The sequence below is a fragment of the Entelurus aequoreus genome, linkage group LG03 (assembly GCF_033978785.1).
Source record: "Entelurus aequoreus isolate RoL-2023_Sb linkage group LG03, RoL_Eaeq_v1.1, whole genome shotgun sequence".
Classification (NCBI taxonomy): Eukaryota; Metazoa; Chordata; class Actinopteri; order Syngnathiformes; family Syngnathidae; genus Entelurus; species Entelurus aequoreus.
Genome location: NC_084733.1, coordinates 43510324 through 43529678, shown reverse-complemented (window position 1 = coordinate 43529678; position 19355 = coordinate 43510324). Strand labels below are relative to the sequence as shown.

General features: G+C 46.5%; 1 protein-coding gene across 1 annotated transcript in view; it reads right to left on the bottom strand.

Moving 5' to 3' along the window:
• LOC133646477 (connector enhancer of kinase suppressor of ras 3-like) overlaps positions 1 to 14180 on the bottom strand; it is an 87655-nt gene extending 73475 nt beyond the window's left edge. The window contains exon 1 of the mRNA XM_062041863.1: positions 13884 to 14180. Within this exon, the coding sequence (XP_061897847.1) occupies positions 13884 to 13935 (52 nt within the window). The 5' untranslated portion in view covers positions 13936 to 14180. The remainder of the gene's footprint in view (positions 1 to 13883) is intronic.
• Positions 14181 to 19355: the final 5175 nt, after the last annotated feature.

Genomic DNA, 19355 nt, shown 5'->3' with positions numbered 1-19355 from the left:
GGTATCTTGGCAATCTCAGGGAAACTCTGTAGTCATTAAATTGTTTTTTTTAAAAGCACATCATTTGACATGTAGAAGTCATTCGGGAACGGTTTGGCTCTATGGAATAAAAAATGTGTTTCAGAATTTTTTCGCAGACTTGTGTTTGAGTTGGGGTGGCGGCGTTGAGATCTGACTGTGACGGAGTCCGTTTCTTTTCGGTGATAAGTCTGCTGTCAAAAATTTGGTGCATAGCTAATTCATTTTCTATGATTAATATTAATTTGTGCAATGGCAATGCAACAGTGAAGTTAGTACACAGTGCAATTGTGACAAATTGGCATAATAACTTATTTCTGTGTTTTGGTTTTTAGCCTTGGTTTTCTCATTGTTGGTTTTAGCCAAGAAGTTTCATTTGGTGCACCTCTAGTAAAGACCAATGAAGATAATCGATTAGTCTGATTTTCCGGACTCACACTGGACTTGGGTGTGATTCTCCCTCCCTGGCCTGTGCTCATCCCTTCACTAAGTTCCATAATGTGGTGTTACTGCATATTCCCTGGCTTTGTGGATTATTTTGAGTCCTAAATCAGATTAATGTCTGATTATTTCTGAATGTGCAAGGTTGCGGTTGTCATTAAGGAACTGCACCTTTTAAATGACATGTCTTAGTTGAGTACAAATATAGCATGTGTGAGCCAGCGTGTTATGAGAATAACTTTTGAATTGTTTTGAGTCTTTGTATTTTATATTTCATATATTTTCAGTTCTCCTCTCTGAGCTGCCACCTTACCGTGGTAGAGGAGTTTGCGTGTCCCAATGATCCTAGGAGCTATGTTGTCCGGGGGATTTCATGCCCCCTGGTAGGGTCTCCCAAGACAAACAGGTCCTAGGTGAGGGATCAGACAAAGAGCAGCTCGAAGACTTCTATGGGAATGAAACAACAAAGACTCAGATTTCCCTCGCCCGGACGCGGGTCACCGGGGCCCCCCTCTGGAGCCAGGCCCGGAGTTGGGGCACGATGGCGAGCGCCTGGTGGCCGGGCCTGTCCCCATTAGGCCCGGCCGGGCACAGCCCGAAGAGGCAACGTGGGTCACCCCTCCAATGGGTTCACCACTCATGGGAGGGGCCGTAGAGGTCGGGTGCATTGTGAGCTGGGCGGCAGCCGAAGGCAGGGCACTTGGCGGTCCGATCCTCGGCTACAGAAGCTAGCTCTTGGGACGTGGAACGTCACCTCGCTGGGGGGGAAGGAGCCTGAGCTAGTGCGCGAGGTAGAGAAGTTCCGGCTAGATATAGTCGGACTCACCTCGACGCACAGCAAGGGCTCTGGAACCAGTTCTCTCGAGAGGGGTTGGACTCTCTTCTACACTGGCGTTGCACGCAGTGAGAGGCAACGAGCTGGGGTGGCAATTCTTGTTTCCCCCCGGCTCAAAGCCTGCACGTTGGAGTTCAACCCGGTGGACGAGAGGGTAGCCTCCCTCCGCCTTCGGGTGGGGGGACGGGTCCTGACTGTTGTTTGTGCTTATGCACCAAACAGCAGTTCAGAGTACCCACCCTTTTTGGATGCGCTCAAGGGAGTGCTGGAAAGTGCTCCCCCGGGTGATTCCCTTGTCCTACTGGGTGTCTTCAACGCTCATGTTGGCAACGACAGTGAAACCTGGAGAGGTGTGATTGGGAAGAATGGCCGCCTGGATCTGAACCCGAGTGGTGTTTTGTTATTGGACTTTTGTGCTCGTCACAGATTGTCCATAACAAACACCATGTTCAAACATAAGGGTGTCCATATGTGCACTTGGCACCAGGACACCCTAGGCCGCAGTTCCATGATCGACTTTGTAGTTGTGTCATCGGATTTGCGGCCTCATGTTTTGGACACTCGGGTGAAGAGAGGGGCGGAGCTTTCTACCGATCACCACCTGGTGGTGAGTTGGCTGCGATGGTGGGGGAGGATGCCGGACAGACCTGGCAGGCCCAAACGCATTGTGAGGGTCTGATGGGAACGTCTGGCAAAGTCTCCTGTCAGAGAGAGTTTAAATTCCCACCTCCGGAAGAACTTTGAACATGTCACGAGGGAGGTGCTGGACATTGAGTCCGAGTGGACCATGTTCCGCGCCTTTATTGTCGAGGCGGCTGATTGGAGCTGTGGCCGCAAGGTAGTTGGTGCCTGTCGTGGCGGTAATCCTAGAACCCGTTGGTGGACACCGGCGGTGAGGGATGCCGTCAAGCTGAAGAAGGAGTCCTATCGGGTTCTTTTGGCTCATAGGACTCCGGAGGCAGCGGACAGGTACCGACAGGCCAAGCGGTGTGCGGCTTCGGCGGTCGTGGAGGCAAAAACTCGAACATGGGAGGAGTTTGGAGAAGCCATGGAAAACGACTTCCGGACGGCTTCGAAGCGATTCTGGACCACCATCTGCCGCCTCAGGAGGGTGAAGCAGTGCACTGTCAACACCGTGTATGGTGCGGGTGGTGTTCTGCTGACCTCGACTGCGGATGTTGTGGATCGGTGGAGGGAATACTTCGAAGACCTCCTCAATCCCACCAACACGTCTTCCTATGAGGAAGCAGTGCCTGGGGAATCTGTGGTGGGCTCTCCTATTTCTGGGGCTGAGGTTGCTGAGGTAGTTAAAAAGCTCCTCGGTGGCAAGGCCCCGGGGGTGGATGAGATCCGCCCGGAGTTCCTTATGGCTCTGGATGCTGTGGGGCTGTCTTGGTTGACAAGACTCTGCAGCATCGCGTGGACATCGGGGGCGGTACCTCTGGATTGGCAGACCGGGGTGGTGGTTCCTCTCTTTAAGAAGGGGAACCGGAGGGTGTGTTCCAACTATCGTGGGATCACACTCCTCAGCCTTCCCGGTAAGGTTTATTCGGGTGTACTGGAGAGGAGGCTACGCCGGGTAGTCGAACCTCGGATTCAGGAGGAACAGTGTGGTTTTCGTCCTGGTCGTGGAACTGTGGACCAGCTCTATACTCTCGGCAGGATCCTTGAGGGTGCATGGGAGTTTGCCCAACCAGTCTACCATGTGCTTTGTGGACTTGGAGAAGGCATTCGACCGTGTCTCTCGGGAGGTCCTGTGGGGAGTGCTCAGAGAGTATGGGATATCGGACTGTCTGATTGTGGCGGTCCGCTCCCTGTACGATCAGTGTCAGAGCTTGGTCCGCATTGCCGGCAGTAAATCGGACACGTTTCCAGTGAGGGTTGGACTCCGCCAAGGCTGGCCTTTGTCACCGATTCTGTTCAAAACTTTTATGGACATAATTTCTAGGCGCAGTCAAGGCGTTGAGGGGATCTGGTTTGGTGGCTGCAGGATTAGGTCTCTGCGTTTTGCGGATGATGTGGTCCTGATGGCTTCATCCGGCCAGGATCTTCAGCTCTCGCTGGATCGGTTCGCAGCCGAGTGTGAAGCGACTGGGATGAGAATCAGCACCTCCAAGTCCGAGTCCATGGTTCTCGCCCGGAAAAGGGTGGAGTGCCATCTCCGGGTTGGGGAGGAGACTCTGCCCCAAGTGGAGGAGTTCAAGTACCTAGGAGTCTTGTTCACGAGTGGGGGAAGAGTGGATCGTGAGATCGACAGGCGGATTGGTGCGGCGTCTTCAGTAATGCGGACGCTGTATCGATCCGTTGTGGTGAAGAAGGAGCTGAGCCGGAAGACAAAGCTCTCAATTTACCAGTCGATCTACGTTCCCATCCTCACCTATGGTCATGAGCTTTGGGTTATGACCGAAAGGACAAGATCACGGGTACAGGCGGCCGAAATGAGTTTCCTCCGCCGGGTGGCGGGGCTCTCCCTTAGAGATAGGGTGAGAAGCTCTGCCATCCGGGGGGAGCTCAAAGTAAAGCCGCTGCTCCTCCACATCGAGAGGAGCCAGATGAGGTGGTTCGGGTATCTGGTCAGGATGCCACCCGAACGCCTCCCTAGGGAGGTGTTTAGGGCACGTCCAACCGGTAGGAGGCCACGGGGAAGACCCAGGACACGTTGGGAAGACTGTCCCCCGGCTGGCCTGGGAACGCCTCGGGATCCCCCGGGAGGAGCTGGACGAAGTGGCTGGGGAGAGGAAAGTCTGGGCTTCCCTGCTTAGGCTGCTACCCCCGCGACCCGACCTCGGATAAGCGGAAGAAGATGGATGGATGGATGGATGGATATTTTCAGTTGTCATGAAAAACATACAAGGAGCGATCGGATTATAGTAATTCTATGACTAGCCCTTCTGCATGCAATCGTGCCGTGCCCTGGTTCACCACTTTTAGCCATGCCAGAGGGGAAATGTAACAGGATTGCCAAAAATGCCGGACTTTAGGTGTGAAGTGGGCCTAAGCACAGTACGATTGGCCTAGTGTCATGAGTAAACCCTAATCCTCTAACCATGTGTGTCCTAGTTTGGCTCTTGTTAATGAAACTCACCCCTTCACAATCTCTTTTAGCTCCCAACTATAGATGAGCAAGAAAAAGACTTGCTTCAACCAGCAGTTAATACAGTCTATTTGATAATGGTTTAGCTAAAATGTGTATAAAATACATTTAGATTAAGGTGCTATAAACTTTTAAGAAAAGTACTAGTGATGTAACAATAAATGGTAATCATGTTAACCGCTGTACAACTCCTGACGGTTAGTATTACTGTTTTAAATTACATTTATCGCAAAAAACGATAAAAACCGGGCAGCACAGTGGCATAGGGGTTAGTGCATTCAACAACCTACACATGTGCTTCTCAGTAGATGACTACATGACAGGATGGCAGCGGTTGGAAGTGGGAATTGCCATGGGCTGCTCCATATCACCAATCCTCTTTGTGGCTGCATTTGAAGTGTTACTCATTGGAGCAAGGCAAATGGTCAGAGGCCTGAAAACACCGTCAGGAGGAAGACTCCCCGCTCTGAGAGGTTTCATGGATGATGTGACAAGCATCCTACAGACCGCCCCATGCACAGCACGACTCCTCAAGCGTTTCGACGAACTGACCGTCTGGGCGAGGATGAAGATAAAGCCTGCTAAGTCCAGGAGCCTGTCCATCAGGAAGGGTGTGAGAGATGACAGGACAGTCTTCACAGCAGGAGGTGAGAAGATTCCACTCCTGGCAGAGCAGCCCATCCGAAGCCTCGGGAGGGAGTATACAGCAGAGCTTTCGGACAGGCAGATGGGGAGGGTGGTCCAGAAACAACTAAAAGAGGGGCTCGTAAGGATCGACGGCAGCCAACTTCCTGGGAAGCTGAAGGTTTGGTGTTACCACTTCACACTTTTCCACCGCGTAATGTGGCCGCTGAAAGTAGCCGAAATTCCATCTTCTCAGGCCAGCAAGATGGACAGCATTGCCAACGGTTATATCAGGAAGTGGCTGGGCCTCCCCCGCTGTTTCTCGGACACAGGTCTTTTTGGCAAGAACATTCTGCAACTTCCTCTGAAGTCAATCAATCTGGGTTACAAGCAGGAGAAGACTCGCCTTGTACTGGAAGTGAGGGAATCAAGAGACGAAGCTGTGAAGAGTGCAGCGGTGACTGTCCGCACTGGACGAAAGTGGAAGGCTCAGGTGGAAGTGGACCAAGCTGTCTCAAGGCTGAAGTACAAGGAGATTCTGGGAAGAGTCCAAGACAGCCGGGCAGGACTGGGATGGGGGCAACCAGTCCAGTTCTGGTCCAAAGCCACGAGACAGCAGAGGAAGGCCATGGTGGTGGAAGAGGTCACACAAGTGGCGCAAGACCAGTATTGGATCAAGGCCGTATCCCAGGGAAAACAGGGGGCATGGACTCGCTGGGAGGATACCATCAAAAGAGTCATAACCTGGGCCGACATCTGGCGAACTCCTCAATCTCGGCTTAGCTTCCTCGTGAGGGCAGCGTATGACACCCTGCCATGCCCTCGAAACCTCGCCCAATGGTTCGGAAGCGAGGGCAAGTGCTCCCTGTGCAGCAAAGACAATGCAGGACTCAAACATATCCTTTCAGGTTGCAACGTCGCGCTGACGCAGGGACGCTTCCGGTGGCGACACAATCAGGTGCTGAGGAAGTTGGCAGAGCTGTTGGAGAGATGCAGAGTCGGGGCAAACAACGCCACAGATCGCCATCGGCCAAACATCAATTTCATCAAACCAGGAGAGGTAGGACAGAAGACAGAGGCGGGAAGATCATCACTTCTGCTTACCCCTGGTAAGGGCTGGGAGATGCGCGTTGACCTGGACAAGCTGCTAGTCTTCCCAACTGAGGTAATACAGACAACGCTAAGACCAGACGTTGTGATGTGGTCCTCAGCTGCTAAGAAAGTCCTCATCATTGAACTAACCGTGCCATGGGAGGAGGGAATACCAGTAGCACATGAGTTCAAACGGTCAAAGTACAGCGACCTGGCAGAGGACTGTAAGGGGGGAGGCTGGTCTGCGTCCATTCACCCCGTGGAGATCGGATGCAGGGGCTTCGTAGGAGGTTCTGCGACCCGGCTCCTGCGTGCGGCGGGAATGACCGGTTACAGCCTGAGGAGGGCCATTAAGGAGTTGGCAGAGGAGGCAGAGAAGGCAAGTTTCTGGATGTGGCTAAGAAGGAGGGACAACACTTGGGGCTCAACACCCCATTGAGGTCAGTTGCAGGGAGTGGCGCGGGGAGACGTCCCCGCTTAGCCACTGCCCCCCCACCGCGAGGTGTCCTGGCTTGGGGGCGAAACATCAGTGAACGGTGGCACCAGCTGACGACCCTGCAGCTGACCTCGAAGTGCACTGGAGGAGGTGCGACAGGCAGAGATGCCAAGCAGTTAGGTCTGTACTTATTAATTGACACTTCTGGGGAACCAGCGACTACTGTGAAAGAGCAGTTGGCAGCCAGGAAAGTCTGGTGGGCAACCGGGAAAGACCGGTGGACGACGGGAGAGACCGTACCAGGAGTGGGCGGTTAGTCACCTTACCCACTTGCTTCCTCATGAGGAAGCACCTACAAACTGACTACGAAAAGGCATAAGAAAAAACAACCCGAAGGCCCTCCGAGAGGCGGGATGGAAGATGGGCCTATTCTGACGGATCAAACGGTGACAAACGGAACGGAAAACGACAATGAGAAGGTTCTCCGGAAGTGTAAATGCGGGTGGCAGAAGGTGACTTCTTTTAAAGGACTGCGGATTCATCAAGGGAGAATGAAGTGTGGGAGTACTCCCGACCAGCATAACCGCGCTGCTTCGGCAGGTCAGACGGAAGAGACCCAATGCCAGGTGACAAACCACAGTGCAGAGGGTCCCAGCAATGCTGAGGGGGAAACGGCAGTGGAAGCAGGAGGGGAGATGAATGCAGCACCCGAGAGCGAAGCTCATGCAGTCCCCCAGAGAGTTGCACAGTCAGAGAGCCAACGCAAACATCCAGAAAGGCGCAAGAAGATCAAGTGGCCGAAGGCAAGCAACCAAGCAGAATGGCGCAAGCTTGACGATCACCTGAGAGGGGTACTGGAGCATTCCCTGCGAGGGACGGTTGAGCGTAAACTAACCTCGCTGAGTAACATCATTTATGAGGAGTGCAGAGAGAAGTTCGGAGAGAGCGCGACCAAGCGAGCCACAGCCCAGAGGCACAAAGGACGGAGGGAGAGGGAAATCAAGGGGCTTATAACCAACAGGCGCCAGTTGCGTAAGAGGTGGAGGAAAGCAGCCGCGGAGGAAAAAGAAGGGCTCAAAGTGCTATGGGATGATCTCAAGCAGCGTCTTGCCAAGCTGCGTCGGGCAGAGAGACTCAGAAGGCGCCGGAAACGAAAGGAGAAGGAAAGAAAAGACTTCTTCAAGGATCCTTTTCGGTTTGCCCGTCAGCTCCTGGACGAAAAGCGAAGTGGCAAGCTGTCCATCGCGAAAGAGGATCTGGAACAACACATCAAGGACCAGTATACGGATGCAGCCAAAGATACACCACTTGGTTCACCAGGCCATGTGCCACGTCCAGAGCCCCCAGAGACCCCATTCGACACTTCCCCACCTAGGCTGAGCGAGATTAAAGAAGTCCTTAAGAAAGCCAGATCAGCCTCTGCACCAGGACCAAACGGGCTTCCTTACAAGGTGTATAAAAACTGTCCGCAAGTGACCACAATCTTGTGGAAGCTCATGAGTGTTGTGTGGAAGAAGCAATCCATTCCAGCGGAGTGGCAAGAGGCAGTTGGAATATTCATCCCCAAGGAGCAAAATTCAACCAACATCAGCCAGTTCAGGTCAATCGCTTTACTGAACGTGGAGGGAAAAGTATTTTTCTCTGTCCTGGCAAAAAGGATATCCAGCTTCCTCAGCAACAACTGCTACATCGATACAAGCTGTCAAAAAGCCGGACTGCCAGGCTTTCCGGGGTGCATAGAGCATGCATCCGTGATTTGGGATCAGATACAGCGTGCCAAAAGAGAGAGGAGCAACCTCCACGTGGTATGGCTCGACCTGGCAAATGCCTATGGCTCAGTACCACACAAGCTGGTTGAGTTTGCCCTGAATTTCTTCCACGTTCCTGTGTGTGTCAGTAACATCATAGCCAAGTATTTCAACAACCTACACATGTGCTTCTCAGTAGATGACTACATGACAGGATGGCAGCGGTTGGAAGTGGGAATTGCCATGGGCTGCTCCATATCACCAATCCTCTTTGTGGCTGCATTTGAAGTGTTACTCATTGGAGCAAGGCAAATGGTCAGAGGCCTGAAAACACCGTCAGGAGGAAGACTCCCCGCTCTGAGAGGTTTCATGGATGATGTGACAAGCATCCTACAGACCGCCCCATGCACAGCACGACTCCTCAAGCGTTTCGACGAACTGACCGTCTGGGCGAGGATGAAGATAAAGCCTGCTAAGTCCAGGAGCCTGTCCATCAGGAAGGGTGTGAGAGATGACAGGACAGTCTTCACAGCAGGAGGTGAGAAGATTCCACTCCTGGCAGAGCAGCCCATCCGAAGCCTCGGGAGGGAGTATACAGCAGAGCTTTCGGACAGGCAGATGGGGAGGGTGGTCCAGAAACAACTAAAAGAGGGGCTCGTAAGGATCGACGGCAGCCAACTTCCTGGGAAGCTGAAGGTTTGGTGTTACCACTTCACACTTTTCCACCGCGTAATGTGGCCGCTGAAAGTAGCCGAAATTCCATCTTCTCAGGCCAGCAAGATGGACAGCATTGCCAACGGTTATATCAGGAAGTGGCTGGGCCTCCCCCGCTGTTTCTCGGACACAGGTCTTTTTGGCAAGAACATTCTGCAACTTCCTCTGAAGTCAATCAATCTGGGTTACAAGCAGGAGAAGACTCGCCTTGTACTGGAAGTGAGGGAATCAAGAGACGAAGCTGTGAAGAGTGCAGCGGTGACTGTCCGCACTGGACGAAAGTGGAAGGCTCAGGTGGAAGTGGACCAAGCTGTCTCAAGGCTGAAGTACAAGGAGATTCTGGGAAGAGTCCAAGACAGCCGGGCAGGACTGGGATGGGGGCAACCAGTCCAGTTCTGGTCCAAAGCCACGAGACAGCAGAGGAAGGCCATGGTGGTGGAAGAGGTCACACAAGTGGCGCAAGACCAGTATTGGATCAAGGCCGTATCCCAGGGAAAACAGGGGGCATGGACTCGCTGGGAGGATACCATCAAAAGAGTCATAACCTGGGCCGACATCTGGCGAACTCCTCAATCTCGGCTTAGCTTCCTCGTGAGGGCAGCGTATGACACCCTGCCATGCCCTCGAAACCTCGCCCAATGGTTCGGAAGCGAGGGCAAGTGCTCCCTGTGCAGCAAAGACAATGCAGGACTCAAACATATCCTTTCAGGTTGCAACGTCGCGCTGACGCAGGGACGCTTCCGGTGGCGACACAATCAGGTGCTGAGGAAGTTGGCAGAGCTGTTGGAGAGATGCAGAGTCGGGGCAAACAACGCCACAGATCGCCATCGGCCAAACATCAATTTCATCAAACCAGGAGAGGTAGGACAGAAGACAGAGGCGGGAAGATCATCACTTCTGCTTACCCCTGGTAAGGGCTGGGAGATGCGCGTTGACCTGGACAAGCTGCTAGTCTTCCCAACTGAGGTAATACAGACAACGCTAAGACCAGACGTTGTGATGTGGTCCTCAGCTGCTAAGAAAGTCCTCATCATTGAACTAACCGTGCCATGGGAGGAGGGAATACCAGTAGCACATGAGTTCAAACGGTCAAAGTACAGCGACCTGGCAGAGGACTGTAAGGGGGGAGGCTGGTCTGCGTCCATTCACCCCGTGGAGATCGGATGCAGGGGCTTCGTAGGAGGTTCTGCGACCCGGCTCCTGCGTGCGGCGGGAATGACCGGTTACAGCCTGAGGAGGGCCATTAAGGAGTTGGCAGAGGAGGCAGAGAAGGCAAGTTTCTGGATGTGGCTAAGAAGGAGGGACAACACTTGGGGCTCAACACCCCATTGAGGTCAGTTGCAGGGAGTGGCGCGGGGAGACGTCCCCGCTTAGCCACTGCCCCCCCACCGCGAGGTGTCCTGGCTTGGGGGCGAAACATCAGTGAACGGTGGCACCAGCTGACGACCCTGCAGCTGACCTCGAAGTGCACTGGAGGAGGTGCGACAGGCAGAGATGCCAAGCAGTTAGGTCTGTACTTATTAATTGTGCCTCACAATACGAAGGTCCTGAGTAGTCCTGAGTTCAATCCCGGGCTCGGGATCTTTCTGTGCGGAGTTTGCATGTCCTCCCCGTGACTGCGTGGGTTCCCTCCGGGTACTCCGGCTTCCTCCCACCTCCAAAGACATGCACCTGGGGATAGGTTGATTGGCAACACTAAATTGGCCCTAGTGTGATTGTGAGTGTGAATGTTGTCTGTCTATCTGTGTTGGCCCTGCGATGAGGTGGCGACTTGCCCCGGGTGAACCCCGCCTTCCGCCCGAATGCAGCTGAGATAGGCTCCAGCACCCCCCGCAACCCCAAAAGGGACAAGCGGTAGAAAATGGATGGATGGATGGATGGAAAACCGAGATTATTAACGGATAAACTCATGGAGTGACTGCCGCTAGCTTGCTATCCTAAACGCTAACCTGAAAACAAGAGACATTAAAGTCTTTCCACATTAAGAAACAAAACACCCCAATCTAAACTTGTATAAACACATTGCTGTCTGCGCAACTAAGATATTTAATTGTGTATATTGCCCCCACACGCTGTGCTCTTTTAGACAGAGTGATTGTTCTATACTCCAAGGGATCCGAAACGAAGGTGTTTTTACGATGCGTTCAAAGACCGCTGAACAGAGTAGGACGTCACAACGCCCACCATAAATTATTTTTCACACTTTTCATTTAAATAAAGACTAAAACACTATGATCAAAGCACAAAAAAATGCAAAATAGTCCGTTTTCTAACAATCTGTGTAAGTTATCAGAAAAAAATACTGGGTGAAAAGATGTGTGTATTAAGTACAAACCCCGTTTCCATATGAACTGGGAAATTGTGTTAGATGTAAATATAAACGGAATACAATGATTTGCAAATCCTTTTCAACCCATATTTAATTGAATGCACTACAAAGACAAGATATTTGATGTTCAAACTCATACTTTTTTTTTTTGCAAATAATCATTAACTTTAGAATTTAATGCCAGCAACACGTGACAAAGAAGTTGGGAAAGGTGGCAATAAATACTTATAAAGTTGAGGAATGCTCATCAAACACTTATTTGGAACATCCCACAGGTGAACAGGCAAATTGGGAACAGTTGGGTGCCATGATTAGGTATAAAAGTAGATTCAATGAAATGCTCAGTCATTCACAAACAAGGATGGGGCGAGGGTCACCATTTTGTCAACAAATGCGTGAGCAAATTGTTGAACAGTTTAAGAAAACCCTTTCTCAACCAGCTATTGCAAGGAATTCAGGGATTTCACCATCTACGGTCCGTAATATCATCAAAGGGTTCCGAAAATCTGGAGAAATCACTGCACGTAAGCAGCTAAGCCTGTGACCTTCGATCCCTCAGGCTGTACTGCATCAACAAGCGACATCAGTGTGTAAAGGATATCACCACATGGGCTCAGGAACACTTCAGAAACCCACTGTCAGTAACTACAGTTGGTCGCTACATCTGTAAGTGCAAGTTAAAACTCTCCTATGCAAGGCGAAAACCGTTTATCAACCACACCCAGAAACGCCGTCGGCTTCGCTGGGCCTGAGCTCATCTAAGATGGACTGATACAAAGTGGAAAAGTGTTCTGTGGTCTGACGAGTCCACATTTCAAATTGTTTTTGGAAACTGTGGACGTCGTGTCCTCCGGACCAAAGAGGAAAAGAACCATCCGGATTGTTATAGGCGCAAAGTTGAAAAGCCAGCATGTGTGATGGTATGGGGGTGTATTAGTGCCCAAAGCATGGGTAACTTACACATCTGTGAAGGCGCCATTAATGCTGAAAGGTACATACAGGTTTTGGAGCAACATATGTTGCCATCCAAGCAACGTTACCATGGACACCCCTGCTTATTTCAGCAAGACAATGCCAAGCCACGTGTTACATCAACGTGGCTTCATAGTAAAAGAGTGCGGGTACTAGACTGGCCTGCCTGTAGTCCAGACCTGTCTCCCATTGAAAATGTGTGGCGCATTATGAAGCCTAAAATACCACAACGGAGACCCCCGCACTGTTGAACAACTTAAGCTGTACATCAAGCAAGAATGGGAAAGAATTCCACCTGAGAAGCTTAAAAATGTGTCTCCTCAGTTCCCAAACGTTTACGGAGTGTTGTTAAAAGGAAAGGCCATGTAACACAGTGGTGAACATGCCCTTTCCCAACTACTTTGACACGTGTTGCAGCCATGAAATTCTAAGTTAATTATTATTTGCAAAAAAAAATAACGTTTATGAGTTTGAACAGCAAATATCTTGTCTTTGTAGTGCATTCAATTGAATATGGGTTGAAAAGGATTTGCAAATCATTGTATTCCGTTTGTATTTACATCGAACACAATTTCCCAACTCATATGGAAACGGGGTTTGTACTCTTTGAGCACATTCAACAATACAGCAACAGTAATGATAAACATTATCATTTTGGTCACAATAACCGTGATATGACATTTTTATATTGTTACATCCCTAAAAAGTACTATTATTCTGTACAAATCCAACCAGTCATGTTGTACTGTCCCAAAGTTTCAGAATGGGAGCAGCAAATATTTCCACCCATACCTCACATACCATTTGACATCCTTCATCACACATAGCTATGCTGTGACTAGGCCCAATAATGCCGTCCTTTACCACAGGTGGCAACTATGCTACATTGGCCTCTGAACAAAGTAAGTGAAAGGGCTTTAAAAAAAAACATTGCCTGGGCTGAACTTGCAAGTGCTTCAGGGCAATCCATTGGAGCAGATTTACAACAACCAAAGCTGTGATTTCTATGGTAAATAAGCAATGTCTGCACATTGGTATTTCTGAGTGCATATGAGGCTTGTAAAATGACAGAGTGCCCAGTGTAGTTGCCCACAAGTTCAGATAGTCAGCACATTTGTTTTTAGACTATAAAGCAGCACCAAACACAGCAACAAAGTGACTTGTATATAAAATAACACTTTATGCACTGTTTGTGATATGTTGTATTGACATTATTACATCTATAGGGTAACTGTTGGTTGCGTTTAAGATTTTGTTAGTGCATATATTTATTGTTTTGCATTTTGTAATGTTTGTTTTGACAATTGGGCCCCTGTTTGCAATCTTTAGGGTTAGTCCTACTTTACAAAAGGCATTCAGAACAAAAATCTAACAAGACTGACTCCAATTTGCTCATTTGATTGACAAGTGAGTGGAATGCTAAGCAGTGACATTGTTGAGCGCTTTTGTCACAGTTTCTACGAAACTAGCAGTGATATTGTGACAAAGAAGCCTTCCAAGTGACACCAGTGTTATTATTGGTAACATTTCTGACAAAAATACGACAATAGTAAATAAAGGAAGAAGAATTAGGGGTTTACCTTTCATCCAGTCTACAACTTGCTTCGGTGTCCACTTTGTTATCGGCTCCATGGCTTCTTCTTCTGGCGCAGACGAGAGCAAAAGAACGTTTTGGTTACGCTATATGAGGACGAGTCAGGTCTACCCAAGTTGTCACATTGTTTGCAATAACTTTCTGGCGGACTTTGGCTGTTTGTGAGTGTTCACCGAACAATTTTAATGACGCGATAAGTGGCTGCTCTGAAATCCCCCACACTTCTTCGTCCGCCGGTGTGGGAACTGTGATGCCTTCACTTACCACTCGGAAAAGGAATGACAGAGCAGCGACAGTGTAGAAACGCAGTAGAAGGGTATAGTTGTATAGCCTTTCACATGTAAAACTACTTTAAAAAAAACTGGATTTTTTTGTGATAAAATAAATTAACGGTTCTAATTAAATATGATGACATTTTGTATTTGTTAATGTTCTTAATCAGTCGCTAAATTGTTAGTATTTACGAGGAACATTAAATGCATCATTGTGACGTCATGACGTTTTCATTCAACCCGCCTTATTTAAAACTAAATCCATTCTCGACTCATTTTCTCTTCAAACATAATTTCAAATGCATAAGATAATTTACAATAACATTTAATTAATCGTGGACGAAGAAAATATACAAAACTAATGTATGATTGTTGTTTTATGATTATGGACACATCATAATGTTTCCTTTTCATGTTCATTTTTTGACGGGGCCACCAAGGAAGTGATTCATTGCTGCCCTCTGCTGGTGATTAGCCACATTGCTGGTGATGGTATAAAGTATTTAGTGAAATTGTTTACATGTGACTGTACAAAAAACACAGACCTTGCAAAACATATGTTCATTCTCTATCTTATTATATACAACTTAAATATGTAATAAATGTCGTACATTTCCTGTAGAGCTCACCAGTGACAGTTCTGGACAGAAATAATGTGTATTTTTAATGCATACATTCACACCTCTTATGGTTTGAAATGGAATCCATTTTTCATAAAATAGCAGTAGTTCAAGTAGACACAGAAAACATATGTTTTATTTGGATATTATAGAGACACTGATCATAATGTGAGGTATCGGCTATGCTTATGAAAAATGGTCATATATAACACCTCGAATAAAATAATAAATTTTTGAAAAGGATAGACATTTTCATAGCAAACTAGACACTAAAAAAGCTGTTAAAACCTCAGAAATGATTAAATCCCTCGTTTATCGCTGTTAGTTGGTTATGAAAAATTATTAATTATAAATGTAATATTTCATTGTAAATCATAAAATGTTTTAACTATCTTCTAAATAGATCATGAGAGCCATTCAGACAATAGATAACAACATTTAGTCACCTTTACACTCTCCTAATCCAATAGAGTAATGTTGGCTGAGGCTGAGCCAATCAGTGGCCACGACACTGAACAGCATGCTATGAATTTGGTCTCCCTTAGAGCCAAATACTACTAAACTATTGAGGTTTGTCGTTCATTTAGCTATTGTTATGCTAGAAAATGTTTAATTTGGGGTAAAATGTAGTGGAATATGCTACAAAAAAAACAACCAAAAATGTGCCATGTGGTGAAGCTGCACTATTAGAAGCATGATGTGGCGAGAGACAACTGTACACTCAATAAGGAAAGAAAGAGACTCTCACTCATAGTCACACCTATAGATAATTTAGAGCAGGGGCGTCCGAACATTTTCCAACGAGAACAATTGAAAGACTTGGGAGCCATTTTTATACATTTAGTACATTAAAGATACTAAAACAATACAATGTAGGTGAAACAATATATGCTAAAGTACCTGAACAAAACATCTACAATGTAACTTTGTGCTATATTACAGTAAAAATAATATTTGTGTACCACCTTGAGATATTTAATTACTTTGTATTATTGTTCTTTACTATAATTAATATTATTCCGCCAACTAAAACCTTTTTGAGGGCTTTCAATAAATGTGTAAATGTTCATCATGACAAGACCCACAGAAATGATCAGAGACAATAAACAGTAAGATGTGCACGTCATCGGACATTTTGGTTGTCAGGTCCTTTTTTGGGGGGCAAATGTCCATCCATCAATTTTCTATCACTTGTCCATGGACAAGTCACAACCTCATCACAGGGCCAACACAGATAGACAGACAACATTCACACTCACATTCACACACTAGGGCCAATTTAGTGTTGCCAATCAACCTATCCCCAGGTGCATGTCTTTGGAGGTGGGAGGAAGGAAGGGAACCCACGCAGTCACAGGGAGAACATGCAAACTCCACATTTATTTATTACGTAATGTTTTAATCCAGGTTTATTATTTTATTTATTTAATTTTGTCCATAGAATGTGTGACAAACAAGCTGCAGGTTTTTTGGACACCCCTGATTGTATTGTATTGTATTTCATTTAGTTAATTGGGACAGTGCACATTAATCAACACTTGAATAAACAGTGTAAATGCGCCGGATTTAGCATAAATGCTCATTTTCAGCCGTAGTCCCAAGGCAGGTTTCTAAAATAACACAGTGAGACACATGAGACTTTAAAACCACGATGACAGAAATAAGAACCAAATAAATAAGACATGATAAAACAGACAAGACAAGCAGTTGCAATACACAATTACAAGACAATAGACCAGGACAGACAATTCACTCACAGCTTCAAATACGCTGGCCAGAAGCTCACTGGAACAGGCTGGAATCTGGAAACAGTGTTTAATGGTTTAATGGGTGCATGTCTGATTTATTTTCAGCCAGTGTTTAAGTTTCTTTTTTAAAAGAGGATAGTTATCGCAGTCTCTAATGTGTGTGGGCAACTTATTCCAGGATTGTGTTCCTCTTACAAATATGGTTCTACGTCTTGGTGTATTGCAATCACCTCTGGACAAGGCCCTAGTTCTCCGACCTTCCCTGTTTCTCCTCTGAATGAATTTATCTAATGCAGTGGTTCTTAACCTGGGTTCGATCGAACCCTAGGGGTTCGGTGAGTCGGCCTCAGGGGTTCGGCGGAGCCTCCACCGCCAAGGTCAAGACACACCCGACTCATCGTGTAAATAAAAACTTCTCCTATCGGCGTATTTTGGATACCCCCAATCAATGTTCCCTCTAATTTTCTATTTTTCACTAAAGAAGGGTTCGGTGAATGCGCATATGAAACTGGTGGGGTTCGGTACCTCCAACAAGGTTAAGAACCACTGTTCTAATGAAGTGCTAAAACTCCTACACCAGGCAACACTCTCTTTTTAAAATAACATTCACATGGAAACAGGAGTTCAGAATATTCAAAGAGAAATAAATGAATAAATAACATTAACAAATTCGTACCATAGTGAAATGAAAGGATGCACAATTAATTTTTTTTTTCATCGATTTTTGAAAATTGATCGATTTCAAATCGTAATGACAAATAATCGAATGTGAATTGTTTATTTTGATTATACAACATGACTTTTCTTTGCAGGGGAACTTGTTGTGGCCGCTAACACAGGTTTGACTGTACTTTGACCATTCATATATATATACATATATCAGTGGTTCTTAACCTGGGTTCAATCGAACCCTAGGGGTTTGGTGAGTCGGCCTCAGGGGTTAGGCGGAGCCTCCGCCGCGGAGGTCAAGACACACCCGACTCATCGTGTAAATAAAAACTTCTCCCTATCGCCGTATTATGGATACCCCCAAACAATGTTCCCTCTAATTTTCCATCTGATTTGCAGATGTGTCATTTGTTGTGAGTTCATTCCCTGTGTTGGTTTTGTTCTTTGAACAAGTGTTCATGCACGGTTCATTTCGTGCACCAATAAAAAAAACATGTCTTTGTCTTGAATTTGAAAAAAAAAAAAAAACATTTTTATTTTTCACTAAAGAAGGGTTCGGTACCTCCAACAAAGTTAAGAACCACTGATCTAATGGCAGGGGTGCAAGCGCATTTAAAACTTTGTAGATGAGACAAGCATCCATAAAGATCTGGTAAATATCCAGATCAAAAAATGTTACAGGGTTTTTTTTAGAATAATTCAATTGTGCAAGTGCATTGGTTTCCTGTCAATGATTTTTAACTGCCCCTTTGAAGAGAGACTTGATGGGTTTTAGTACAGTTTCTGTTGTGTGTGTATTGGATTAAAAGTATTCAATTAGTCCATCATGCATGTTTTGGGAACGTGGGAGGATGCCAGAGCACTTAGCGCAGGGGTGTCAAATGTAAGGCCCGCGGGCCGAACCAGGCCCGCGAACAGGTTTTATCCGGCCCGAGGGATGAGTTTGCTAAGTATAAAAATGAGCCGAAATTGTTGAATGAAATAAACTGCTATTCTAAATGTGTCCACTAGATGTCACAATAGCAATTATTTGTATATTTGAAGATGATGCTAAATATGAAAAAAAATAAAATAAACCACATGATGTTAGTGCACCAGTCGAGGAAAATGATCAAACTACATAAAGAACATCCTGTGATTACATTTTTTTCATTATTTTTTTATCTTGATAGATTGAAAATGAACGCCAATGAGTTGACTGATGAACATTATCACATAATTTATTCATAAAGTATAAATAACGACAAATAAAGTGAACCGCAACATGTAAGTGTAAAAAAACAACAACATTATGATTTGTACATTTTCAGAATGTGCTTGTTTTATTTTTAAACAAAGAAAACAATCTGAAGTTGTCTTTATTTTTAAGTTATCGTGCTGTCATTTTACCAGTCCAGCCCACTGGGGAGCGGATTTTTCTCCATGTGGCCCCCGCCCCCATCTAAAATGAGTTTGACACCCTTGATTTAGGGAGAACATGCAAACACAGATATAGAGCATTGAGCCTTCAAATTCCTGACAGTGAGGCAGGCTGACATGTTGAGCCCGAGGCCAGTGTTTCCCAACCTTTATTGAGCTAAGGCATTGAAACATGATGAAACACTAAAAATAAACAAAACAAGTGACTTATTCTGTGACAACAGACAATACACATAATACATAACATACACAGACTATGGTACATTATCTGCAGATAATCATATATTTTTTAAAACAAGTGACATTGGATACATGTCCGATGCACACCTGAAGATCTCTTGCGATACAATGATGTGCCGCAGCACAGTGGTTGGGAATCAATGTGCATCCCAGCGGGACATTATTTTATTGACTATTGTCGGACAAACATTGAGATTCCTACTATAGAGGTACCTCAACTTAAGAGTGTTTTGAGATAGGAGCTTTTATTTAATTTGATTTCGTTCACTCAAAGTCAAACAAAAACAATCAAAATAACATTAAAATAAATCATGAATGAAAAGGAGCAGAAATAAGTAAAAACTTAAATATTCACACAGTTATAACATTTGTTGTTCAACTCAGGAGATTATTTAGGCAATGTTTCTATATTCATAACCAACATATTGTCACGATTAGAGTAGGACCCTGACGCAGTGACAAAACGAATAGGATTAATAACAAAAAGCAC